The 27926-nt window shown below is 44.3% G+C and overlaps 1 protein-coding gene across 3 annotated transcripts in view; it reads left to right on the top strand.

Annotated features, from left to right (window-relative positions):
- Positions 1–27926, top strand: part of PLCL2 (phospholipase C like 2) — a 164031-nt gene that overhangs the window by 114194 nt on the left and 21911 nt on the right. For all 3 annotated transcript variants that reach the window (XM_070433347.1, XM_070433346.1, XM_070433348.1), the window contains exon 5: positions 14742–14817. In XM_070433347.1, the coding sequence (XP_070289448.1) occupies positions 14742–14817 (76 nt within the window). The remainder of the gene's footprint in view (positions 1–14741; positions 14818–27926) is intronic.

Here is a 27926-nt window from a genome sequence, read left to right as displayed (position 1 = left end):
AGGCAGTGAGCCCCTAAAGCAGTCATACTCCTTGTTAGCATTTTGATGGCCAGGAGCCTGAAGACGCTGCAGGCGGAAACTAGAAGAGGAAGGCCATGAAGATTAAAGGTTGCTCTGATTTCTGACCATGTTCCCGAAGGGAGCACGCTGTGTCGGCAGAGATGTGTTACAATGCAATACCGTTTGTAACTAACTTCACTCGTAGTTAGTGAGATGCATAATCACGCTTGGTAAGAAGGCATTAAAAAATGAGCCAAAAAAACAAGTTTGAGTGGGGCTCCTTTTCTCCGTCGCATCAAGCATTTCTTGTTAGGGGAGGGTAAGGGTTGGGTGGAGAAAGGGGAATTGGGTGGAGGCTCTGTGTCTTCTCTAAAAACCCCTAGTTTCCTTTCACCCTCCCTCACAGGGGGGAGGGGGCTTTCTCTCAGATCATAGCATCCAGGCCATGCTAACCACATTCTATTTAAAGCTGTCTTCCGAGGGGAGGGGTTAGAAAGGGTACTGGAGGCGGAGACAAAACCTGTAAGGCCCTCTCCCGCCAGGGGTTGGAGAAGCTGCTTTGAGGCCCCTCTGTGGATTATTCCCACACCCTGCTCCTCCTCATGCTGTTCATTTCCTTCTTACGCTCACTGCAACTTGTAACTATACATTCATTGGCTTGATTCCTTTTAGTAAGGTACCTCTCTCCCCCTCCCCCAAATCTGAGCTCCAGGACGGCAGGGACAGTGTGTGTTCTGTTCACCACTGGGTTCTCACCGCAGAGCAGGCCCTCAGAATACATGTATGAATGAATGAATGAGTGAAAGTGACCTTGATCTCCACTGCTGGTATCAGGTGTTCTTTCTACCATATATCTGTGTTCCGAGTGCCTACAGGTCCCTGAACTAGACTGATTTGTGTCATCACAAATAGCCCTTGGAAGGGTTAGGTTTGGGGGCTGATGAGGAGGTGGCTTGTGGAGTCTTAGCCTAGATGGTCACACTCCTGTCTTAAGGCACTGAGTGGTGGCCTTGCCAGTCTAGGAAGAGGAGGGCACCTGAGGTTCGTGGACACCTCCAGACACCCATGGGGAGCATGGGGGCAGAGGTAGAGGGGGCTGGGCTTAGAACAGGTGGGAGGAAGGGCAGGTGTGAGGGTCCCAGGTCCTCAGATCATTTACCTCTGCCCTCCACGTCTCCCTACCCTTTACCAGGGAATCCTTTGCCCTGTGAAATTCCTAAAGATGGGTATGTGCTACTAAGGAATCGGAGCAGGTTGAGGAACAGAGGGGAGAGGAGGAGGAAGAGTGAGGCTCCTGCTTGTTCACCTGGCCAGGAGAGTGCCAGATTCAGTGCAGCCACCAGGAGATGGGAACGTCCCTCACAGATGTGCAGTGTTTTATGATTTCTAAATCATGCTCATAACCTGATGGTCATGTGAGCTAATAGGTGGGCCCGGGCTCCTGCCGGGTTGAGCAGAGAAGTCCTTGAGTGCCAGTGACCTTCTCTCAATCGTTGTACCCGCCCCATCTCTGTCTCTAAACTGGCCCTGCTGAGTGAGCTGTGCCACACTCCTGTGCTCCTGGGGGAAGAAGCCTTGAGCCGCACAGCATCCGCCAGCTCCAGCCTCGCCTTGAGAAATCCTTGTCTTCATCTCATGGGCCATCCTGAGCTGACTCCCAGGGCACTTGGCGCCCAACAGAAGCCATGCCGTGGTGTGTTTTGCCGAGGCCCATGTCAGTGAATTCCGTTGTGCATTCACACAGACCATCCATCCGGGCAGGTGTGCATGGAGTGTGAATCCATGTGTACAAGATTGTTCTCATACAGAGACACTCTGACTAGAAGTTGGGGGATGAAGGAGGAACCTGCCTGTACCCTAGGACAGTGATGTTCAACCTTTCTCCTCTCATGGCACACATAAAGTAATTGTCAAAATTCTGCAGCACACGCAAAATACGTTTCTTACCAGTCGGACAAAAAAATAGGCATAATTTTGATTCATTCACACTGGACAACTGTTGTTGTGTTGGCTGTTGTCATTTTTTTTTATTTGACAACCTAAGGGAAAAGAGGTCAGTGCCCCTGACCAAATAGCCAGTTGCTGCATGTTGGAAATATTCTTGGGGCACACCAGTTGAAAATCGCTGCCCTAGGAAGTAGGTGAGTGGGACGTTCAGGGGGTGGTGCTAGCAAAGAATTTGAGCCCTGGTCACAAGCAAGTCCTTGCTCTGGTACTTTGCGACTGTGGGCAAGTCCATTTCTTTATCTGAAGGGCGGGCATAGTATCATCACCTCAGAAGGTATGAGAGTGCGTAAATAGTCTAGAACAGCGGTTCTCAACCTGTGGGTCGTGACCCCTTTGGTGGTCGAACGACCCTTTCACAGGGGTCACCTAAAACCATCCTGCATATCAGATATTTACATTACGATTCATAAACAGTAGCAACATTACAGTTATGAAGTAGCAACGAAAATAATTTTATGGTTGGGTCACAACATGAGGAACTGTGTTTAAAGGGCCAGAAGGTTGAGAACCACTGGTCTAGAACATAACAAAGTCTCAATAAATGGTATCACTATCATGTCATTATTACTTTTCCCCCCCTAACCCTAAACCCTAATCATTATTACTTTTCAAAATCTAGAAACCTGTAGCTCTTGAAGCTTTAAGACCTTTATGTGTGTACGTTTTCACATCACTCCAGACTTCGCAGCAGCAGCCTTGCCGTGTGGGGAGCATGGTCACTCCATTTCATAAAGGCACGTTTAAAGTTACAAAGTGAAAAGCAGAAGGTGGTTTCACACCACTGTGCTAAGCTCGCTACTCTGAAAAGGGAAGACAGAGGAACACGTGAGTTATGTGGTCAACGCTGTGAACAATGCCTGGGCTTATCCTGTAAATACCGTAGTGGCTGGCCTGTGCACTCTTGTCCTCCAGCTCTGTCATCCCTAGAATACCGTGGACACTTCATTGTGCTTAAAAATGTTACTTATTATTACAGAAAAATCTCAAATTGCTTTTCTCTCTTACCTAACATCTATACTTAGTTATCACAGACCTGAGAGAAGCTAATGATACCTTACAGTAACACTGTGATTGAATTACCTTCTGTTAATTAGGAGTTTCTAAATCACCTTGATCCCCTTGGAGAAAAGGCTTGATATAAATACACAGTAATAAAAGAGGTACTATGTTTAATTCAAATTGCATCTTTTGAAATCCAATTAATTTAGTAATAATCGTTTTATACGAGCATGTCAGAACTCTAAATGGTCCTTGGTGACTTGGAAGAGTAAGTATAGCATCCTGAAGTTTCTGATCTACTTTCCAGAAGTAGCTTGCTCACTGAATAATTGGGGGTAACAAGTTCAAGTTTCCCTTTCTTCCTGCAGGGATGACTCGGGCCAGGTTTTCAGCCATTCTCGTCAGTTCTTTGGAACTCAGTATTTGCGGGCTCCAACCTCACCTTGATGTAGCCTCTGCACTCATTATCTTCAAATCTTCTAAGATCTGAGAGTCACAGCAGTGCCCTGGCCCTTCTTCCCTCTTCCCAGGCATTTGCTGGAGGCAGGAGTAAGTGGCTGGCTGCCCAATGGCCCCGTTGAAAGTTCCTTTCCAAGTAGTTGAGTTTCTCACTTATCCCTCCCTACTCGTCACCAGAGAGGATGCGTGAGCACAAGTGCCACTGGGATGGGATGAGATGTGATGTAAGCATATCGTCGTTACAGTTTAGGAAAGCAGAGAAGCATTTTACAATGTTAGGAGGCCGACATGGCCAAAGGCCCCAGAGAGGATGGGTGTGTGTGTGTCCACATCTATCATGTAACCATGGAGCACAACTCATCACACGCTATGAAGTCACCTGTTGAGTGTGGGGGAGTCGCGTAAGGCCTCCCGCAGTAATCATGTAGAAAGTGACAGGTGGCACCCCACGTGCTTCCCTAAGGAGACTCCGAACCTTTGAGGTTGGTCATAAAATGGAGAAATAACAGGGTTATTGTAATTAACTTACTGTATTCATGCTCCCCACACAGAAAAGCACAACATGATATAGGGACCTGTACAGGAGCTGGTAGGAATTATTATATCATTTTTTTTGGATAGTTTTAGAATTGCATAGGAGTTCATTTGAAGGGTAGTTTGGGTTCTGTTTTGTTTTTCAATTTTCAGTAATTTTTGTTTTCTCTGAATATTGTATTGTACGGGACCAGAAATAGTACAAGATCAACCACAATTCTATTCGGCCTTTTGAAATTCTGTGTACTTGGTGAAACTAACACTGTTCAGAAGTTTTAACACCTTGCCAATAATTTACAGGAGGATGAATATCTTAAACCTGTGCACTGACTTAATGAGTAATCTTTTGGTAACAGGAACCCCTGTTTTATCCAGAGCCCTTTTCTCTTTCCCTCCAGTTATGGTGCACAGAATGGAGCTGCTCCAGCCCCTAGTCTGTTTAAATGTATTTGGGAACATATGGAGACGTCTAGTTATGCTAAATTCCAATTAATCTAGAAGTGTGAGTGAATAAGGGTTTGGTCATGGCCTGATAGCTTATTCAGTTGTCTGCAGGATATAAACATTCCTTATCTGACTTAAAATTTATCTTTGGATAAGTCCATGGTGCATTCTAAGTTCTGCCTCTGATTTTGTCACTTGTTTTTCTTTTATTCCCCCACCTGGTGCTCTCTCCCACCCCCAATTTCCTCTTGGTGGTGTTTTCTCTCATCTTTCTCCTTTCTCCTCTCCTCCAGCCTAACAACAGTGTGTTGCTAAGGACTTCTAGTGGCTGACACTGGAAGTGCCTCTCAGAAGCGCCCATAAGTGTAAACTTTCAGTCCATCCACAAACACTGAGTGCCAATGCAGCTGGTAGAGGGTAAGAAGCTGACTATGTGGTTCTGTTTATTTTTATGACTTTTATACTGAATCCAAATGGTTATTTGGGTGAGAACAGGAGAGAGCCATATTACTCTGCATATAATTAGCATAATGTCTTTATCTTTTCATGGTGATTCACCTCAGAAATTGCCATTTAATTAAACTTGGAATTCGCTCTGTGAAATGCAGCCCTTTCCACGTGTGTAAATATGGTAATATATTAATTGAGAGTGAGAAATTATAGATGGACACATTGATTGTGGTAGAGGAGGCTTTTGGTCCTGTGAAAACTCAACTAGACACCTGCAGATGAGATGGGATGTTGCTGTACAGGATTGTATCTGGAATGTAGTGCATAAGATTCAGATGGCATCAGTGTTTAGAGGAAAGTGGTGTCCCAGGAGAACCACATGCATCCTGTAGGTACGTGCCACTCTCGCCCTAAAGTGAACTATATGAGAAGTTAGAGCATTTTGAAAAGCTAGAGAATCCTTGGCTTCCTGGATCTGGACCTGGGTCACTCAAAATTCATAATTCACTCCAGATTCACACAGCACTTGGCATCTATCCTTTGGCAAGAAATGATTGTTAAAATAGTTGAGACAGTGTTGAGACAGGCTTATACGATGCCAAAACCATACTTAGGTGGAATATGATTGGAACCGAGAGTTTATACTTCCCAGTGTAATTGCATAGGAGAATAAAAAAAAAAAACAACCCTCATAAATATTTTGAAATACTCTCCCTTTTATAGTCAGTTCTGCTACAACACTTGTTTTGAAAAATGCAAATTTATTTGAATGACACGTTAGTGAACAATTTTAGCCTGAGGCAAATGTTGCGTTTGCTTATGCACAATTTTGACCACAAGAAACACTAGTGGACGCAGAAAACTGCACCTTGGTGAACTGAATGTGCACATTCACACCTCAGACACCTACCAGCTACTCGTTCACCAAGTGTGTTAGGAGCTACGCCCATCCGCGTCTTGTGTTACAACTTTTCATCAGATTTCAGATCTCACTCTCCGCCTCCCACTTCACAGTAACTCACAAGCTGCAACACTTCTGACACCCATTTCCACAAGCAGATTTCAGGTCTTCTTCAAGGTCAGGTGCCACGTTCATTGGAGTAACTTTTGCATTCCTTAACTATTTAACATACGCAGCCCTGTGTGCTCACTGTTATTCAGTTCCTGTCTTTGTTTAATGTCACTGCAAAATTTCTTAACGGCGTGCCCCTAACCCCATTTCCCCCCACAAACCTTCTGGGTTTTCTTGCACATTCTCTATAGCGCACTGGTTTTCAGGAACCCGTGTGCTCATCACATTATAGCAGAACTGTCAGGACTGCATTCTCCACAATTATCAAGTGGCCAAAGCCAGAGCTCCCCACGTTGTAGACCCACCCCCTTCCAGAAACTCTGCTTGCAGGTCAGTAAATGCCTGCTACCCTTGTTCTGTTCCTTCCCCTCCAACCACTTCCCTGTCTCTTGCACTAGTATTCTCCGGAGCTCCTCTGTGACATTTTAATCTCACTTCTTTTTGCAATTCCTCCCTTGGAGATGGAGACCTTTCATCTCAGCTGCAACCCCGGGGCAGAAATTCCCAGTTTCCAAAGCCAGAACCAAGCATCACAGGGTCCCAGGTTGCTGCTGCAGGCTTTTCTCAAGGCTGCCCCATTGTAACCACCTCATCTCGGGGAGCTCCACCGTCTGGAGCAGTTAACGTGTTCCAGACACTTTGTAAACTGTGAGATGCTTTACAGCTGGTGGGTGAGCTCTAGTTTTCCTTATCTGTCCAGCTGACCCTGTCTTTGGCTCTTCCCTGTGCCCACAGCACATAAACCACCCAGTCCTGTCCTGTCGCCCTTTCTTCCTGCACATTCCCCATCCCATCCTTTCGTCCCCAGTCCCTCTTCAGCCTCCCATGTCTCTCATAGAGCAGGGGCTCCCTTCCCACTTTCAGGCCCCACCTTCATTTCTTCCCTCACCCTGTTCATCCTTCTGAAATTCCACTTTGATCACAGAGCATCTCTGCTTAAAACTGTAAATTCGTTGAATTGGACGTGTTTCCTCCAATGGGAATGGAAATGCCTAGAGAGCTTAAGGATACTTTACATTGGTTCACATCCCGCCTCCCCTCCTCATGCCGCAGTGGGGTCCCGTATGGGGTAGCACCCACGTAAAATATGCTCCTCTCTTCATGTTTGTTAATAATTCCTCAGAGCTTTTTAAACTGGCAGGGCTGTGGGTTCTTTCTGTAATTTTTCCATTATGTAGGGGTTTTTTTCTATAATTTGCATAGTGGAAAATGTGGAAGCAGAAGTGAGATAACTAGGACAGGTTACTTGGGAAACGGTTTGTTATTTAAAAGTGTTTTCATAGTGACCTTGCTGGAAGGGATGGTGACCGCAACTATCAATGACTGGGCGTACCTCAGGCCCTGGCGGGTGGCCAGCTCTCTGCCCTTCCCCACACAGCACTGTGGCCGCTGCCTTGATGGGGACGAGGGACTAGGCTTAATTGTAACACACAGCTGGGCAAAGAGCCCCCACAGCCATGTAACTTTCGCACCTCAGTTCAAATGTGATTTTTATATTATTTTCAAGTATTAAAGGCTATGTTGTATTTTCCATCAATAACTTTATAAATGGTTTTTCTTCAAGTAGTTCAGCTTTGAGATGTTTTGATGTACTCGGAAGGTTTAGTGAGAGAAAATGTCCCCTATGAATTCCAGTGTTTCTGCATTTGATTCTAAAGTTCTTCATTCACATACTAATTATTATTGCAAAGTGTTAAGAAAAAAGGTCATGTTGTTAGCTCAGATGTTACTTTCAGGAACACAGAAAAAAGCAGCAAAGCTTAGATTCCTGAGGGTATTTTGTTCTTATTTTCTGTCCTGTTCTCAGCATTAGTGAACCAATTCGCTTTGTAAGGTTGTGTAGCATCAGGGTGACAATCCTCCAATGACATTGAGCTTTAGAGACTGCCATAAAGATCATTCTCGCTGGAGGTAGAATGCTGCTTTGAATTGAATTAGTTCATCTTCTAAAGACCTCCGTCCTTGGTTCACATTTGCTGCTTTGTTATTCAGCCCTGGAGCCCTGGAGGCAGGTCCAGCTTTGGTCTTACCAGGGTCTTTCCTGAGCTCGGTGGTACCTGAGGCCACTCCTGCCAGCCTGCAGCCTGGGCATGCTCTGTCAACCAAGGCCTACATGCATCCCCAGGACTTGGCACTCTGGAGATGTTCATTGAGGACCAGGAGAATCTTTGTTATAAGTCCATTGGGAAGTTTAAGAATGATGCTCACGTACTTGAGTTGGGGAAGGTATTTACCTGTTATGTGTCACCCAGTCACAGAATCTGTGTACAAGAACAAGCCCTTTTTGCTACCTAGCTGTTCTCTTTTATAACAACTTTAGCACCTCTCAGACATTGTAGCTTCCTTAGAAACAGCTGCCCCGGAGTAGCAGCAGCATCCAGGTGTGAAGATGGGGAAAGGAAAAGGGAGGTCTTAAGAGAGAGGCATTTTCTATCTGAAAATGAAGGTCAAACGGGGAAAATATAGACTTTAGAATATGTTATTACTGTTATTATTAAATGTCTTTCATCCAAGGACTTAAAATTATTGACAAATTTGGACGTGTTTCCTCCAATGGGAATCTGATCCCTCATAGTAGTTTTACACTATGAAAACTACTTTTGTAGTTATCAAAATCTGTGTTCTTGGGATGAAAGGAGATTTAGTGTATTGTCTAAAATCAGACATAAGGTTCCTATATGAAACCATGGCCTTGCTTATTCAGAAAACAGAATTTTCCAAAATTATATGCAAATTTCAAAAAAGAAAGTAAAGATTCAGTCTATAGAAAGCCAGTAATAAGAAATATATTAATATAGTAATTGTCCTGCTCATAACATCTCTAAGCAGAAAAGTTTGCCTTACACTAACATGGGCAGTTATTTTCAAAGCAGAGCATTCTTATAAAAGGCATTGCTGGTTTCTTTCCAACTTTAATAAAATATGAATTGGAATTTTTATTTGCCTTTATTTCCTGCTTTTGATCTGAATCCTATATTAAAATCTTATGTTAGAGTTGATCAAATCTATGTTAAATCCATAGATTATTTTTCTAATGCGTCATTCCAGAACTTTGGGAGGTACAGGTAACTGGACACTAATATAAACTCCATTAGCAACAGCTCTATAAACGCATCTTGTACTTCATAAGCAGTGTGAGTGTCCACATGGTGAGTTACTGGGCAAGCAGCAGGATGCCTGATTGCGGGGCCAAGAGTTATACCTGTGCATTTAAAGGGGACTGTTGAAGTTAAGCCATTTACAATTATGCAAATTATGCTGATAAAACCAACCACTCTAATGAGCCTTGCGTGGTATTGACATATGAATGTAATATATGCAGAAGAAATAAGATAATTTAAAGCAGTTTCCCCTTTGACTCACCTTTTGTTGTCCTTCCCCATGTCTGCTTTTGTCTAGTCTGAGATGCTTATTCTAGTAGTTTTACATTAAATATAAATGATTTATCTGCTATAATAATTAATTATTGAGCCAAGTAAATTGTTTATTTATTTGTTTATTGATGTTTAGAGAGAGAGAGAAACATTGATGTGAGAGAAAAACATCAATGGGTTGCCAAACTAGGATCAAACCTGCAACCTGGGTGGGTGCCCTGACCAGGAATCGAACCTTTGGTGCATTGGACAATGATCAATCAACTGAGCCACACCAGCCAGAGCAAATTGTTTATTGTCATTTTAAAAAAATGGTTTCCCAAGTGCTTCATAGAAATATTATTTAAAAACAATTTTGGGTCAGTGTCAATAGTTGAGATGACACTAGCATACCGTATAGTACCGTCAACTTACGGTCATTGGTGTCAATTCACCACCAACAGGAATCCCCAGTTTGGGGTTGCAATAAAGAAGGAAACTTTATTCAGTGCACACAGCTCAACTGTGATACAGCATGGCTGTGAAGCAGCATGACTGTTTGGAAGCCTTGGAGCCAGGCCCCTCTCTGGCAAGACACCTTCAGTGTTTCAAATTCACTGTTTCAGCTCCAGCAGGGGAAAAACAGTCTTCAGTCTTTGGTGGAAAGGGAAAGTGAGCTCTTTGAGCCAAGGGGAATTGACTTATAAAGACAGAAGTCCCCACCCCTGATCCCTCATGCAAATGAAGACTCCAAATTCTCCCAGTTTGATTGGTCCTAAGGACACTCTCCTGATTGGTCAGAATAGAGGTGCTCTGATTGGTTGGGGAAGATGTTAATTATATACAACTAGAGGCCCCGTGCATGAAATTCATGCGGGGGCGGGGGGGGGGGGGTGGTCACCTCAGCCCAGCCTACACCCTCTCCAATCTGGGACCCCTCGGGGGATGTCCAACTGCCAGTTTAGGCCCAATCCTAAACTGGCAGTTGGACATTCCTCTCACAATCTGGGACCACTGGCTCCTAACTGCTCACCAGCCTGCCTGCCTGCCGGCCTGGTCACCCCCTACTACGCCCCCCCTCCCGCCGGCCTGGTTGCCCCTCACTCCCTCCCCCCGCCGGCCTGGTAGCCCCCAACTGCCACCCCTGCGGGCCTGGTCGCCCCACGCAGCCTGCTGCTCGGTTGTTTGGTCACCCCTCACTAACCCCCTTTGTCTGTTCGGTTGCAATGGCCGCTTAGGCTTTTATATAGAGAGATTGGCTAGGGAAAGTCTTAGTCCTCTTGGTTGAAATAGGATTCCAGGAACTCCTTTAAGGGCTGGCTCAGGTGACAGAAACACAGTGCAGGAAGGCAGTTCAGTGCAGGAGGCAGGCAGCCTAGTGCAGGCTTCTCTCTGCAGTGCAGTGTGTGTGAGAGGCCCCTGTGCAGAAATGGCTGCGTGGCTCTGTCTTTAACATTTGAGCCCAGTTATTAACCAGGAGCCCTTCTCAGTAGGTATTGTCTTTCTCAGGGTCCACAGTACCTATCAGAAGTTACTACGTTTTCTTTCCCACATCTTTCTGGTTGCAGTGCTTTTCCTCCTCTTGTGCAGTTGCCTCTCATGTCGAGATCTATCATGGTGCTGTGGAAAGAGCAGAGGCTTTGAGGTCAAGCAGAATACTAGTTCCATTGTTGATTAGTTCCAGTTCCTTTGTCCTTAATGCCAGATGACCTTGGGAAAGTTGCTTAAGTCTCAGGTCTTCATTGTTCACATCTGTCAAACTAACACCCTACATACCCACCTCCCAGGGATTTGGTGAGCATTCAGTGAAATAGATGCACCAAGTATGTACCTGATGCAGAGGAGGCATTGAATTACTTTCGTTTTGACTCACTTGGCCAACACTTGTACTATTTGTAATCACAACTTGTTATAAAGAAGCAGACCCAGACAGAGATTGGTCCCCACGAGATCGAACGGCACCCCATCATGTCCCTGCTGTCCCCAGTACTGTGTGCTGCTCTACATTCAATCATATTGTCAGCTGAATGAAGCAAGACATAGCTGGTTGGCAGGCAGGAGAGCCCACTGCCCGGCCCTGCCCGCTCAGCATGCTGGACCCTTCACCTACCTGGCACATTTGCAGGAAGGAGCTCATAGTCCAGAGAGCTCCCGTGAGGATACCTAGAGGGGCTCTTTCACTCGGGAAGAAGTTATGCAAATACTGCAAGAGTTGAGGATTCATGAACTCATGCAATGGACAAGAACTACAAACTGCCATATGTTCATTTAATTATAAGCGTGCACCCTAACTATAAATATATACCCTGAAGTTGTAAAAGGAAAAAAAATTGGTAGTACCTCTGCCTAAAGGAAGTGGTGAAAACATTTAATAACAGGTGTGGCAAAGGGAATCATTTTTGCTAAGGTCTGAGTGTTTCTTCCTGCCTGGTCTAAGTTTTGCTAGCTATGTGCCTACTTTCTCCTAAGCTGGTTCCCTCCAGAACTCTCCCCCAGACCCCTCCCCCTTTTCCCCCACCCCACACACACATACTCTGCCAATACCTGCTGCTGTTTACTCACAAATCTGAGAGGACTGGATTTTCACTATGCTTGCATACTCCACCTGGTGTATTAGACACCTTCATATTTTATATATCACTCATAAGTAAGAACAGGGCAGGAGGGGATGCATTTCACTCCCGTTATTGGGAGAACTTTGTATTGCAGTCCAAGCCACAAAGGGAACATCACCATGGACGCCAGGACACCACCATTAAATATCCCACCACCCTGCCTTGGCTGTCACACCCAACAGCACGTGGGCTGCAGTGACAGTGCCACATGCTATAGTGATTATTGTTTGCTCATAGTCCTGGGCCAGAAGCTCTTTATTTATTCTCGGCCCTTAGCTCAGGGTCCCACTTACATGGCCTCAGAAGATGATTGTGCCAAGAACAAAGGCCTGATCCTCCAAGTATTACAGAGCACAGGAGGCCGTGAATTTCCCTGTCCAGCCCCTTGACATAGATGTGCATTTCTTAAGCCTTGCCTGTATTTTATAGCTAAAAGGTGCATAATTTGTAGCCTTTGGTGGTAATTTAAACTGGAAGATGCTTTCAAGAATAATAGAGCAGCCCTGGCCAGGTGGCTCAGTTGTTTGGAGCATTGTCTCATGAACCAAAAGGTTGTGGGTTTGATATGTAATCAGGGCACATACCTAGGTTTCGGGTGCAATCCGCAGTTGGAATGAGTGCAGGAGGCAGCCAATCAATGCCCCCCCGCCCCCCCCCCCTTCTCTCTCCCTCTCTCCCTGCCTTCCCTCTTCCTCTCTCTCTAAAATCAATTTTAAAATATTCTCAGGTGAGGATTATAAAAAGAAGAAGAAGAATGCACTTTGTTGATTTTCGGAGCTTCATCAACCAGGCTTTTTAAGTAAAACTAAAATGAGTGATGCGTGTTTGAAGCATTGCCAGTGAACATGTGAAAGGAAGTCATACTCATCCAGCTCATATCGGGCTCCAAGAAAATGCTCCCCCAGACCCCTGGATAAATAAGGAGTCAGCTGTGACATTAACAGTCATGGTGTCTTCATTGTGCCAGTCCCTTGCATCATTTCATTTAATTCTCACAACTTTACAGGTAGGAAATTATGGCTCCGTGATGTTTAATATCTTGTCCTAGATGACACAGCTCATGAATCGCAGAACCAGGATTTGAACGCGTGTAAATCTGTACTCTTTTCTGCCCCTGCTGCACCCCCGCTGTAAATCTGTTTTTAAACACCTTCCCCCACAGGCTGTGTGCCTGAGCCTGTGCTGAGTGCTGCTGCTTGGTTTTCTTCCATCCTTTCTGTTACCACTCCTGTCCGGCCCATTTGTGTCATGACCAGGTTCATTTCATCGCTTGTATTTATTTTTTAATTATTTTCTACTCAAATGAAGGAGGCACAGTTGCCAGTTCTTTGATACTGAGCTGTGACAGCCACCATCCTTGCTTGAATAAGTTCTTGCTTCTTTATATCTCTCATTTGGCTTGACATCAAAGCTGGAAAAGGTTACCAGTGACGAGATGAACCTTTTCAGTATGCGAATTATGTAATAGTACAAATGACTTGATATCAGTATAATTGAGTTCTTGACTATTCATTTTCATCACTGCCTGTTCAGTATGTCAAGCTGTAAAATAGACTATTTTAATTTATAGAAATGACTCAGATCTTGAAGAGTGAATTTGAAAGCACTGAATTCCAAAGTGCAAGCCCCACCACTGGGCTGTGAACTCCTTGAAGATGGTCTATGTCCTGTAGGTCACTGTGTCCCTAGTTCCTCCTTAGGGGCTGCCGGTATGAAACCTTTGGGTGCTCACTATAATTCTCTTAGAACAGTGGAAGTTGATAAATGCTGTGTGACTGACTTGAAGAATCTGGTGCACTTCTTGAGAGGCATATTGATTATGCTTTAGTTTAAATAAGTGCAATTAATCAAAATACGGTGTTCTTTGAGTTATACAAATAATCCAACCTATATTTCATTTCTATGAAACAATTACTGTGGCAGCCAGTGATAAATACCATAAAGAAAAACAACACAGAATTTAAAGGAATGAAGAACGATGGATTGGTATTTGTTATTTAGAATGTCATGAAATATAGATGAGTAATATTGTAATGCAAAATATTTGGATGTTTAAGTACAAAAAGTTAGAATCTACCCTTAGAGTAAGCATCAATAATTATACCTGCTTGAGCCAGAGAGCTGAATCTGGCTATCCCATTTCCATAGTAATGTTAGAGCCAAAACCATTACTTTCCCCAATACTTTGGTGAGTAAAATAATAGATCAGCTGTGCCCCAACCCCTTTTTTATTCAAGCTTGGCTCTTAAAGCTAAAGCAAGCTTATACAATTTGGAACAAGAATTCAAGATTGGATATTTTAAAATCATTGATAGGAACATTAAAAATATCATCATTAGTGATGCATCAAATAGAAGCTGTTTTTTGATCCTCATAAGTTTTACACTGATCTTCAGATGAAGGCATTTGGGCTGCAAAGGGTAAGTTGTGTAGGTGTTGAAACTGCCTATAAGATGGAGTGGAAGATTTTGTTGAATGACTCAAAATATGATTTAAAACACTGTATGTACATATTTATTTGTAGTTTTTCCACACTGAAACGACCTGAGTTCAATACTGGCTCCAGTTTCAAATTCAATATTGTACAAGCCTCACTACTAGTATACCTGAAACTTACCTGAAATGGTTGCTTAAGCCGTTTCACAGTGATGTGTGATTTTATCATTTTTCACATATGCATTTGAACTTGAGTAGTGGGAAGTCAGAGAAAAGAGCCTGGGCCTGACGTTAGGGGAGGCGCCTCTTGCACGTGTGCAGCCTAGTGTGTCGCTGTCAGGTGTAATTCTTGTCTGGATGTTCCCTTTGCAGATGATGCAGTCCCTCAAGGCATTGCTTGAAAATGCGGATGCTGTGTATGAAAAGATTGTGCACTGTCAGAAGGCAGGTAAGTGAAAGCTTGTCTTCTGTTTAAAATAAAATCATATATTTTGCCTCTGATTCACTGGTTCTCAAGCCTGGATAACAGAGTATCCGGTGGGGCAGGGGGAGGGCCTTTTAAAATGTATTGACATTGGCCTGGAGTGTGGCTTACGGTGTCATAGCTGTTCAAAGCTCCCAGATTTTTCTAACGAACAGCCAAAATTGAGGACCTCTGCACTTATCTCTTTGCCTGTGTACCCTGTGCTGCCAGCCCCTCCTGTCATCCCCACTGTCTCTAGCACATGGTAGGGAGGGTGAGGCTCGAGCAGAGGAAGAACAGGTTCTTAGAAAGGAGAATAGGCACCAGTTACAACCTCTTAGCACTTTTTAATGCACTGACATTTTCAAATGCTGATGAATTCATTAATTTAACATCCAAGTGTTAGGCTAGATTATAAAATTCTACTCACATAAACCACCATCTAACTTTAGCTGTGATAAAACCCCAAAATCAAGTGTTCTGCACTGTAATAAGAACAGACAAAATGGAGTTCTTTCAATTTTCAAATTTTGTTTGAGTGTCAGTTTGGAAGATTCTAATATGGAGAATATTTATAATTCATAAATAAGAATATCTGTCCTTAATTTCTAAAGTTTTTGGTTGCTATTTTTTAAAATCAAGAAATATAACTATTACCTAGCCTGAAAAAAAAGTCTCTCATATCAGAATGAACTCATTTAAAATACATTAAAGAGACATTTTTCTTTTTTGGTGTTTATTGAAGGAATATACACATTAGTGACTAATGAACAGACAAAAATCTCATTTCGTTTTACTCTTTTTGTAGCAAAACATTATTAGCAAAATGATCTTTCTACTTCTGGGGTAATATTCCCTACAGCCACAACTCAAGTTACTTCAAACAGTATTTTTATCATTCCACTCCCCTATACAGAACTTCTAGAAGCTTGCCGGAGAGTCCGTTGTATCAAATCTAAACTTCTGACTTCCACACAAGGTCCTCTACCCACCCATCTTGACAATGTTATAGAAAATTCATGAATTACATCATCTGCTCATTTGATAAATATGTTTTGAACGTCTATGCATAAGGTACTTGTAAGAGCACTTGCTTATCAGAAAATAAACAAGATTCGTTTCTGCCTTCGAGAACCTTCCAGTTGGACAGGATGAAAGTAGTCACACACAATTGAATGTGCTGAGAACTTTCTGTGTTTCCTCAGAGTCTGAGCTCGGTTTGTGAGCAGTGGGAGCCTTTGGTTTTTGTCTGTCTGTTTTTCTAGCAGCATGGGAGAGAGATTGAGCTGTAAGATGATGATCATCAGCTGTGTGCAGAGCATTTCATGGGCAGAGCTGATTGGGAGGCTGTTGGGAGCAGAGAGGAAGAAAGGAAGTGATGGTGCCCATCAGCCTGGCCTTTGGGCTGCCACCCCTTCTCCATTCCCTGTGTGTTTCTATTTAGTTGGATTTTCATGGCCGTCCTTCTGGTAGGACTTCTCCCTCCTCTGCCAGTCGGTGCTTTGCTTCTTTTTGTCTCAACAGTCTTCCAGGAGACCTTCCATGTTTCCGGGATTATGTTACCTAACCATTCTATTCAGCCCTTCAAACATGAATACAGGGTTTTGTTCAGCCGATAGAGCTTCTTCAGTTATTGTGTAGTCTACTTATGTATTCCACCTTCCAGATAGGAGAGTAACCTCCTATGGCACCAGGTTTGCATATTGAGTTACCCTCCGGATTTTACCCATGACATCTGTTCTCACATTCTGTTCCAATATTAACTGACTGTGATTTGACTTTTACTAAGTATTCAATTCTATTAAATGCATGTATTGCTATGAGAAGTGTGGACTATTAGAATTTGAAACTATATTTATCAGAAAAAATAACTTTATTTAACAATTTATCAATTCTTTGCAACTTCATTGGTGTATGAAGTTTAATAATTTCTAACATAATGCAGCTTTATGTTGTCCTTCTATTTGATTTCAGTAAGGGGTATATTTGCTTGTATTTAAAAAACTGAAGTATTGTCTATGAAGGATTTTTTTCTTGGTGGGAAAGGCAGAGAATCACCAGTGTGTAATGATTTGTGTTGCTCTGGGTTTAAAGATTTTTAGAAGCATATACGATTCTTTTATTTTATTTTCTAATTGAATTTATTGGGGTGACATTCTCCCTAATATATAAAAAGCCAGGGGCCGTCACGACCAAAACAACCAAACAGACAACCGAATAGCAGGCTGCATGGGGTGACAAGGCCGCCAGGAGGGTTAGTGAGGGATGACCAAACGACTGAACAGCAGGCTACATGGGGCGACCAGGCCAGCAGGGGGGTTAGTGAGGGACAACCAAACGACTGAACAGCAGGCTGCGTGGGGCGACCAGACTGGTGGGGGGGGGACAGTTGGGGGCAACCAGGCCAGCAGGGGCGGCAGTGAGGGGCCACCAGGCCGGCAAGGGGGTCAGTTAGGGGTGACCAGGCCAGCAGAGGAGGGCAGTCGGGGGCAACCAGGATGGCGGGGGGCAGTAAGGGACAACCAGGACATCCATGAATTTCATGCACTGGGCCTCTAGTTGGTTAATAAGATTATATAGGTTTCAAGAGTACAATTCTAAGATACATCATCTTCATATTTCATTGTGTTCCCACCACCCAAAGGCAAATTATCTTCGTCACCATATATTTGTCTCCCTTTTCCCTTTACTATCCCCTCGCCCCCTTCCCTCTGGTAACCACCATACTGTTGTCTGTGCCTATGAGTTTCAGTTTTATATCCCACATATGAGTGAAATCTTATGGTTCTAAGCTTTTTTGCATCCACATTGTCGTAAATGACAGTATTTGATCTTTTCTTATGGCTGAGTAAGGTTCCGTTGTGTACACGTATCACATCTATGACAATGGTCTTGTGGTTTCATAGTTACCGCTGACCGCCTACACAGCCCTTCCACCATCCCAGTGCTTATTTTAGAGGCCCTTGATCTCTTGTTTCTCATATTTACAGTTATCATAGGGCATATTGTTATTAGTCATATGAAGAATTGCTCATTTGTATTTGGCTTAAAACATTTGCATAAGATTTTACTTTTGATAAGTAATTGCTGTTCTGCTTGCATAACTTTAATCTTGCAATGACAAAATGAAGATATGGGTCACCAAAGTGCTGTAAAAGAGGATTATTTTAGAAGCATTTCATACTTCTAAACACTAATGTATATTCTTACTAGATTAACCGTCACTTAAACAAGTAAAAATAAAGAGGTCTGCTGTTAAAAAGTGTGTCCGGTTTGGACAGATTCAGACTCTGGACTATGCAGTTGATTTTTTTGGAGATAGAAATGTGTGTGCTGATGTTGTCACTGAGAAGAGGGAGTGAGGCAGGAGAGGAAGGTAAAGGGGAGATTTCCAGCCCAGGCAGGCTAGGACCTTCCCTGCTGGCAGACAGCCCAAAGGGACAGACTGCAGGGAGGACAGAGGGGACCACCAGGCAGTGGGCAGTTGGGGAAGCCTCTGTAGCTCTCCCTCTTAAGAAGAGAATGAGAATATGGCAGCACAGAGGGTCAGAGGGCACAAGGGAAATCTTAATAAGAGAACCATGTTCCCAGGAATAGGCAAGATCCAGTGAAGAGGAAGACATAAAACAGTGGTTCTCAACCTTCTGGCCCTTTAAATACAGTTCCTCATGTTGTGAACCAACCATAAAATTATTTTCGTTGCTACCTTATAACTGTAATGTTGCTACTGTTATGAATCGTAATGTAAATATCTGATATGCAGGATGGTCTTGGGCAACCCCTGTGAAACGGTCGTTTGACCGCCAAAGGGGTCGTGACCCACAGGTTGAGAACCGCTGCATTAAAAGATGAGATGGCATGAAGGATGGAGAAAGCGAGGAGGCAGGCATCAAGTACAGTCATGACCTTAGGACAGTGATGGTGAACCTTTGGAGCTCGGCGTGTCAGCATTTTGAAAAACTTAACTCTGGTGCCGTGTCACATATAGAAATTTTTTTATATTTGCAACCATAGTAAAACAAAGACTTATATTTTTGATATTTATTTTATATATTTAAATGCCATTTAACAAAGAAAAATCAACTAAAAAAATGAGTTCAAGTGTCACCTCTGACACACGTGTCATAGGTTCGCCATCACTGCCTTAGGAGGAGGGAAGGACCCTCCTCTCAGATAATTCGGAGAGCTGTGACCTTCAGAGGGATTCCAAGGACCAGAGAAGTGCTTTCCTTTGAGAAGGTGGACAAGGAAGTACTTGCTGCCCTAGAATACAGCCTCGGGTGAGGAGGTAAACGAGGGAACTAGGACCGGACAAGAGTGTGGGAAGGAACACTCACCCCTTGTTCAGCCAGAGGTCAGTGGTGCCAGTAAAGGGACTAGTTAGATGGGACGAGGGTGATGCGGGGTGAGTGGGTCTGGGCCGCCTCATGAGTGAGACAGATGAGTAGTAAGTGGCATGGCTATTCGAGAGCACAGTCGAATACACTCCCACACTCACTCTACACCCAACAAATGCCTGTTCTTCCAAGGAATAGCAAAGCAGGTGACTAGTAAGGAGCGTGTGCAGGGCAGCTGATCAGGAAGCTGCAGCGGGAGAAGCATCAGAAAAGTTCTTTTTTTCAAAAGTTTATGTAAGATTAGCCAGATTCTCTCAGGAGAAAAGTCTTTTCCACTTTCTAGTTCCCTCTTTCTCTTTCTCTCTCTCTCTCTCTCTCTCTCTCTCTCTCTCTCTCTCTCTATCTCTCTCTCTCTCTCTAACTCACACTGGGGGGCTGGGATTTGACCAGCGATGTGAGTCACACTGCAGACCACCCCCAACAGCCCAGAACTCTGGTGGCACCAGGTACCTCAGAGGGTAAAGGCAGGGGTACAGGAGCTGTCCCAGGGCCAGGTTAAGAAGTAATGAGACCCTGAGAGACTGCCTGTGTCCTGCCAGTAGGGAGTTTAAAAATAGCAAAGTTCTCATCCTTCATGTGGGAGTTTAATAGGTGACACTTGAAAAGAAAGCTAAACAATATAAGCGGGTTACTTAGAAATGTAAACTAAAGAAGGAAACAAAATTCAGCCAAAGGGGTTGAATGTAACTGCTCCTGGAGATGGGGAACGAGGACAATTATTTGGCTCTTTAAACGATGTGCATGCAGAATTCTGATAAAAATGAAATGACTAAATGTATAAAAGGACGGAAGGAATTAGGAAACAGAAGCTGCCACAGGAATCCCTAAGGATGTCCCCGAGAAGACCTGGGCCGTGCTCACAGGGCTCGGGGACAGTGTTGGGTGTTAGGTGAGGTTACTGCCGAGGACCCCTGCTGGACTCGCCAGCTTTGTGGGCAGGCTCGGTGCCCAGAGGGATGTCTATGTGCCGGAGCGGGCGAGAGCCTGGTTCCTCGTCTGGCCAGAGAATTGGTTCTCATTCTTCCACAAATGACTGAGGGAAGGTCCAGGTCAAATGAAAGAAAACCCAGCTTCAACGTCCCCCGACCCACTTAAATAGAAGCTTCTTTTTAGAAGTTCTAAGGCAGTCAGTCTCACGCGTGGCAGGGTTGCATCATTACGGAGGAAATTGGGATATAAGGCAACTTTCCAATAATGAAAGCTTTCATTACCCTCCATTTTAATCAGTTTAATGAGAACTTTTCTATAATGGATTCCATACATCCCTGCTTTCTTAAATTTGCTTTGTCAAAACTAATTTGAGTTTTCAATGACTCTGGGTCATTCTGAGGGGCATCTATTATTATTATTATTATTATTATTATTATTGTTATTATTATGTGTCTATTCCCCTGAGAGCCTTTACATTTTGGGATACCCTTAACCTGCACAGCCTATGAATGGCCTCGCTCTGTCTGTTCAGATTCCATTCCCAGGGTTAATAGTTAAATTTCATTTCATTCAAATTTCACTGCCTACTGCTAATTGGTACTGCATTTCTGACTGTCTGTTGTATTGCATTGTTTTTTTCCCTTCTAATTTACTGCTTCTAGTCTGCGGAGCAGTTGGCATCTCCCCTGTGACCAAGCTTGATGGATTTATTTTACCTAAAAGCAGATGAGAGCCTGACGCACTCCCCTCTGGGGAGAAGCAGCAGGCTGTTGGGCAGACCTACGTGACTGGGACTTGATTGCTCAGAGACCTTTTTTATTTTGCAAACTCCTTGGATCTCAGTGCGTTTTTAGGAGCGGGGGTTACCAGATAAGCAACCTGTCACCATCTATCACTTGGTTTGCTCACATCATTATTTTTCCCGACAGAGTAAACATAAATCATCCGGAAGATTTGTTCTGAGAGCACTTCACAAGTGTTCTGTTTGAAAATGTTTACAAAAGGAGACCTGGGAGCCTATAACTTTTGTTTTCATTTATGTCGGGATGTTTCTCAGCTCCATTTTACAGACTGAGGAGGTTCTTCCCATGTTCTTGTGCCTTCTGTACCATCCATGTCGTGCTGTATGATACTAGGTTAGTCATTTGATTCCTCTCTTGCCTGATTTTCCTCCTTCCAAGTGACATGGGATTGTGATTCCCTGCTGGGCCCCATTGGCTCTAAAATACAGTGATCTGAGATTGATGGTCTAATTTTGAAATGGCTTCATCTGTTACTTAAAAAGATTGCCAGCTTAAAGAAGTGAGCCCATACAGTGGCACGGATACATAAATTACAGCCCAGCGACATGAGTTTCAAAGAGGAAAGTTAATGCCTGACTTTGAAGGTAAAGAGTGACCACTGAGATAGAGCGTCGGCCTGCGGACTGAAGGGTCCCGGGTTCGATTCCGGTCAAGGGCATGTACCTTGGTTGCGGGCACATCCCCAGTAGGAGGTGGGCAGGAGGCAGCTGATCGATGTTTCTCTCTCATCCATGTTTCTTACTCTCTATCCCTCTCCTTTCCTCTCTGTAAAAAACCAATAAAATATTTTTTTAAAAAAAGAGTGACCACTGAAGGCGAGACATAAGGACCAAGTCGGGTGCCCGTAACTCCTTTGGAGCCCTCGGCGTCTCCCTGTTCTTAAGGAATGGGTGCCAAACCACCACATCCTCACCTAGGTGCTCTAATTAGCACACAGTTAGTGAAGCCATGGGCAGCCAAGAAGCGTGGAGGTCTTCAGGGGCTGGCCAGCATGTCTTCCCCCTTGGATTCTCCCAAAGGAACTTTCATCGCTAATAAGAGAGGTTAGAGGGAATGGTCACAAAGGTGACAACTAGGCCAACTCAGGGCAAATCTTCAAAATAAGCAAAGAGTTTTAGAAACCCACGCTGTCTCCCCACACCCCCACCACCTTCTGTGCCCATCACCCATCCTACTTTAAAATTCCCCAGTCAGCCGTCATACTAATAGTATTTCTCCTTATGGAATTCAATTTCTTTGTATCCCCCCAATATGGAATCTTCGGGGGTCTGGCTCAGGAATATGCATTTGAATGAGCACATTCAGGCTGTGAGAACCTCCATAGAGGGTGGAGCACAGCAGGCCCTCTCCTGGTTCATGCTCATCTGGGAGCCTTTTTACCCTCAAAGGGAACAAGTAACTGTTCAGACTCAGACGTGCACTTGCTGAGCAATTGATTGGTAGTGGGGCCACTAAAGAGTTAGGGACAGGCTTGGGAACTCACTGATTGACTCGTCTCTCTTCTTTATCCTCCCTATTCAAGTACTTCTCCCAGAAATGGGATGTGGATGCCTGAAATTTTAGAATAGGAAGAAGTTGATTATGAAGGTCTGATTTAGGTGTGGTGAGTATGAGATCACAGGAGGATGGTGTGTTAGTCCATGCTAGCTGCTATAACAAAATACTATAGACTGGATAGCTTATAAACAACAAATTTATTTCTCACAAGTCTGGAGGCTGGGAAGTCCAAGATCATGGTGCCAGGAGATTTATGTTGTGGCTTGTGAGGGTCCACTTCCTAGTTCATAGACGGCACCATCTCACTGTGTCCTCCTTGGTGGAAGGTGCTAGGGAGCTCTCTCGGCTCCCTTTACAAGAGCACTAAGCCCATTCATGAGGGCACCACCCTCTTGACCTAAGCACCCTCCCAAAGCCCCACCTCCTGATACCATCACATTCAGCATTAGGATTGTAACATATGAATTGGAGGGGGTGGGGGAGGCACACAAACATTCAGAACATAGCAGGTAGTCAAACGGAAATGGCTAATAAGTTGTTGAGGCAACTATAATGAAGCCTGGGATGGATTCAGGCCTATAGATAGAGATAGAATTGGTGTCGTCCAAATGAAGACTCACTTGATTGGATGAGTTCTCCAAGGAGGAAAGGGTTGGGGAAATATAGAAAATCCTGGGATATGATTATGAGTCTACTAGAAGCCCAGTGCACGAATTCGTACATGGGCGGGGCCGGCTGGGGGGGGAGGGACCCTGGGAGGTTGGCCAGCTGGCCTGCCCCCAATTGGGGCGGATTAGGACCAGGCCAACCCCGGGGGAGGGGCCAGAGGAGATTAGTCAGCCCAGGGAGGGATCTCGGGAGGTTGGCTGGCCACTGGCCGCAGGAGGTTAGCTGTGGGAATGCACTGACCACCAGAGGGCAGCTCCTGCATTGAGCATCTGTCCCCTGGTAGTCAGTGCACGCCATAGCAATCAGTCGTTCTGGCTGTTTGGTTGTAACGGTTGCTTAGGCTTTTATATATAGAGATAATTCAGAACTGGAAGTTCAGCATCGAAGTTTAGAAGCATCCCTGGCACACCTGATCCCCTAACTGTTCTACTTAGTCTTTTTCTAGAGCAGTCGTTACCTTGTAACCTGCCCTATAGTTGACCTACATCTGTTGCTTATCAAGCGTCTACTTCCAAATAGAATGTCAGCTCCTTAAGGGCAGGAATCTCAGTTTATTCATAACATGTCCCACATGCCGAGAAAGCTAGCATGGCACAAAGCTAGCACTCAGTAAATATAGTTTGAATTGAATTGAACATTGAATGCTGCACTTATTTGTTCATTCATTCATTCACCAGACATTTATTAGGTCCTTACTCTCAGTCTGACAGAAGCCGGGGACTTCACTTCCCTGCCCTTGGGGGGCTCCAGGTGGAGATGGGAGGTGGGCATGTGGGAGACCCTCAGGGTGCCACAGGGTGCCATCCAGTCGTGACCCACGCTAGTAGCAGCTGTGATAAAGAACAGGAATGAGACCGGAGGTGCAGGCAAGGGAACAGCACAGACCCAGAAGCTTTAACATGACATTGAGCCAGTAGCTGTGGTGTATTAGTCTGCATGAAAAGAATTTTGGTGGCAGAACTGTCACAAGCAAAGTCTCAAAAAAATGAAAAACTGTGAAAATTGTTAACAATACATACCAGAAAGGGCTAATATCCCCAACATGTAAGAAACTCCAAAAATCACTAAACTAAAGGCCAACAGCCCCAGTGTTTGTTTTCTTTGCAAAGAATAGGAACACAGTTCATGATAAGGAAATTCAAAAGACTCTAAACAAAATGAAAAGATATTCAGCCTCATTTTAAAAGATGCAAACCTGTCCCAGGTATAGGAAATAAATACGATTATGAACAAAAAGCCTCAATTGCTGCCTTCATGAAGCTGAAATCTAGTTGCAGGAGATAAAAAAAAAAATACAGGAAAGTGTATCAGACAGCGATGAGTGTTTTGAAAACAGTGAGGCAGATAAGGGGGATAGAGTGCCAGAAAGGGCCTCTTAAATGAAGTGCTCCACAAAGACCTCCGTGAACCAGTGACATTTGTGCCGAGATGTGATCGGAGGTGGAGAGCAAGCTTTTCAAACATCTGGAAAGGGATTGTCCCAGGAAGAGGGGCCACCAAGGCGAGGCCTTGAGGGGAGAGCGCTTGGTGTGCAGGAGGAACCAGCAGGCCAGTGAGGCTGCGGTGCTGTGAGGAGGGAGGGCCAGGTGGCTGGGGAGACCAGACCCTGCCCTGTGCAGGATCTGGTGAGGATGCTGGCCCTGTGCTCAGGAAGATGAGAGGTCATTCTGAGGGTCTGAGCAGAGGAGTGGCTGCGCCAGCATGGGGCGGGGGTCAGGGCAGGTGCAGATGCTGGAAGACCCTGCAGGAGTCTTGTACAGCACCCCCACCCCATCCGGAAAATGACTGTAGCTTGGGTGATTGATCAGAGTTGAGTAAATGAGGTGTTTCAAGGAGATGCCTTTTTTCAGTCTTTTTTATGCATTAATTCCAAACGTTTGATTCAAGGACCCCAAAGCTCCAGCACACATAGGTCATGATGGATTGGTGAGAATATGGGAGAAACTAAAACTGGCACATGTTGGGGGATGTAATTTGGGTTCACACCCAGGGAAGGCCATATGGCAGTAAATTTCAGAATTGCACATGATAGACACTTTGAAACGGCAATTCCATCTTTCAGAGTTTATGCAGATTTGATCATGTACTTGGGGAAAGACATGTACAGGATTCACTGTAACACTTCGAACAACCTAAATGTTCAGTAGGAGGGCCTTGTTCAATACATCATGATAGATGCATAGAATGGACCATTATGCTACCATAAAAGAAGAATGAAATACAGGGTGGGGCAAAAGTAGGTTTACAGTTGTTCATATGGAAAATAATACAATAATCCTATATAATAGAAGGCTAAAATGCAAATTAACTGAACGGTGGAATGACCAGTCATATGATGCACACTGACCACCAGGGGGCAGACGCTCAAAGCAGGAGCTGCCCCCTGGTGATCAGTGTGCTCCCAAAGGGGGAGTGTCACTCAGCCAGAAGCCGAGCTCACAGCTGATGAGCGCAGCTGCAGTGGCGGGAGCCTCTCCCACCTTCGCAGCAGTTGGACATCCCCCAATGGGTCCTGGACTGTAAGAGGGCGCAGGCTGGGCTAAGGGACTCTCCCAAGTGCATGAATTTTGTGCACTGGGCCTCTAGTTAATAAATAATAATACAAGAATAAGCTCTGTTTCACATACGCACAATTACAAACCTATTTTGGCCCCACCCTGTATACATATTCACCTACACACAACATATATACAGATATATGGCAGATCTTTATATAACAAGTAAAAAATACAGAAATATGTACATGTATATCTTATTTGTGCGTATACATAAGATACAGTTTTAAAAGGCAAGGCAAACAGTGTGTGCTCTTTACTAGTTTTTGGTGTAAGAGGTGAGAGAACGGAGACCTGTGTGCTTGTTGTCAGTGCCTCCCTCTCTGGAAGGATAGGTAAGAAGGAATAATGGTTGCCAGACTGGAGGGGAGCAAGGAGACGGAGAGATAGGGAAGAGAAAGATAATTCTCTGTATACCCGTTTCTACTTTTCAAAGTATTGAGCCACATGATTATACTGTCTTTGTAAAGTAAGAAGAGGTGTAAAAAGAAAGGGACATGAGGAACAGTGAGGTCATGAGAGTCCTGGTGATGGTGGCCATGCCAAACTGGCAGAGGAAGAATCGATTTACTGTGTAACTGGGGTAAAGAAGCCTTTTTATTTCTCAAGTGAAATGAAGTGAGGAGGGTCCTGCAAAACGCTCCTCCTGTGTGATCAGGTGAGTCACGTAGCCATGTGTTTGGAATGGTGGTGTGGTGATTAGATACCACAAAAGACTACAAGTCATGCAACTCGATCTTACCTAGACTTACCCAGGTGGAACCTGCTGGCAGAGCAAGTAGAACCTTCTCCATATAACCCATTCACAACTATACTGCTGTGGCTGTGGCGTCTCGGGGAGCGTGCCATCCATCTGGGTTTCGTGGATATATTTAAGAGACCTGGTTTATCTCTTCCACCTCATGTGGAACGGGATTTAACAGCTCAAAATCCTTCTTAAAATAGTTTGGTTTTTGTTAATGCCAAGATTGTTTGGGAAGAAGGCCAAGAAAAAGAGACTACCAACTGGAACTATATGAAAACTAATTAGGCATTTCCATGTTCCATGGGATTATGGTATAAACACCCATGTTTCCGCGGCACCCCAAACTTCAACCGCTGGCATTCTGGGGCAATGGATAAATTACAGAGGATGAATACTTTAACAAGGACTTATGTAAATTAGTTGGAAAAATGATGAGATATCCATATTTTGTTTTCAAGATACTTTGATGTTGTGCCATGAGACACATGCAGACCATGTTATATTGCGGTACTTTTGATAACTGTTGATAAACTGACCTCTTGAATGAGGTCCCAAATAGACCTGTGTTATATTCCATTTTCCAGGAACTAGCTCACTACACCTAATTTGGGACATTTGAAATAAATTAAAATTTTAAATATATATTATGAGTATATTTAAAAATTATACTTCTAAATATTTTTAGCCATATGCTACGTGGTATATTTTAGGTCCATATCATTTATATTGGTAGAGAAAATCCCAACCAGAATGTTTGAAAAGTCATCTGCTTTATGTTTGGCAAGAATAAATGGCATCCGTTTCAATTGAAGAGGAAATGATGCCATGATTCTGACTAAAACCCCCTTCCCTTCAAAGCAAAAGCCTCTTTCATATCTTAGTATTATATAGGTCATATGTTTTTTAATTTGTTTATTGTTGACAGTATTACAGATGTCTCCCATTTTCCCCCCCTTTACCGCCCTCAACACAGCCCTCACCCCACCCAGGCCTTCACCACACTATGCATAGCAGTTCTTTGGTTAATCTCTTCCCATCCTCCTCACCCCTCCCCTCTGAGATCTGTCAGTCTGTTCCCTGCATCTATGCCTCTTGACCTATTTTGTTTGTCAGTTTATCTTTTTCATTAGATTCCACATGTAAGAGAGATCATGTGATACTTGTCTTTTTCTGATCGGCTTATTTCGCTTAGCATAATAATCTACAGGTCCATCCACGCTCTCCGAAAGGGTAAGAGGTTCTTCTTTTTTATATCTGTACTAGAGGTCCAATGCACGAAATTCGTGCAAGGGTAGGCCTTCCTTCCCCCAGCTGCAGACACCGGCTTCCCTCCAGCTGCTGGCACCCGGCACCTAGGCTTCCCCGGGCTGCCTGCAGCCGGCCCCAGCCCCACCCACACCAGCCTTGGCCTGGCACTACCTGCATCTGCTGCCACCCCCTCTCCTTGCCCCCCAGTTGATTGCCCCGCTGGCCAGTGGCCTGGGCCTCCCTCTGTGGG

This window comes from Myotis yumanensis, unplaced genomic scaffold (genome assembly GCF_028538775.1).
Source record: "Myotis yumanensis isolate MYYU_CA2020_CCGP unplaced genomic scaffold, mMyoYum1.0.hap1 SCAF_14, whole genome shotgun sequence".
NCBI lineage: Eukaryota > Metazoa > Chordata > Mammalia > Chiroptera > Vespertilionidae > Myotis > Myotis yumanensis.
This window is presented reverse-complemented; position numbering and strand designations above follow the sequence as displayed.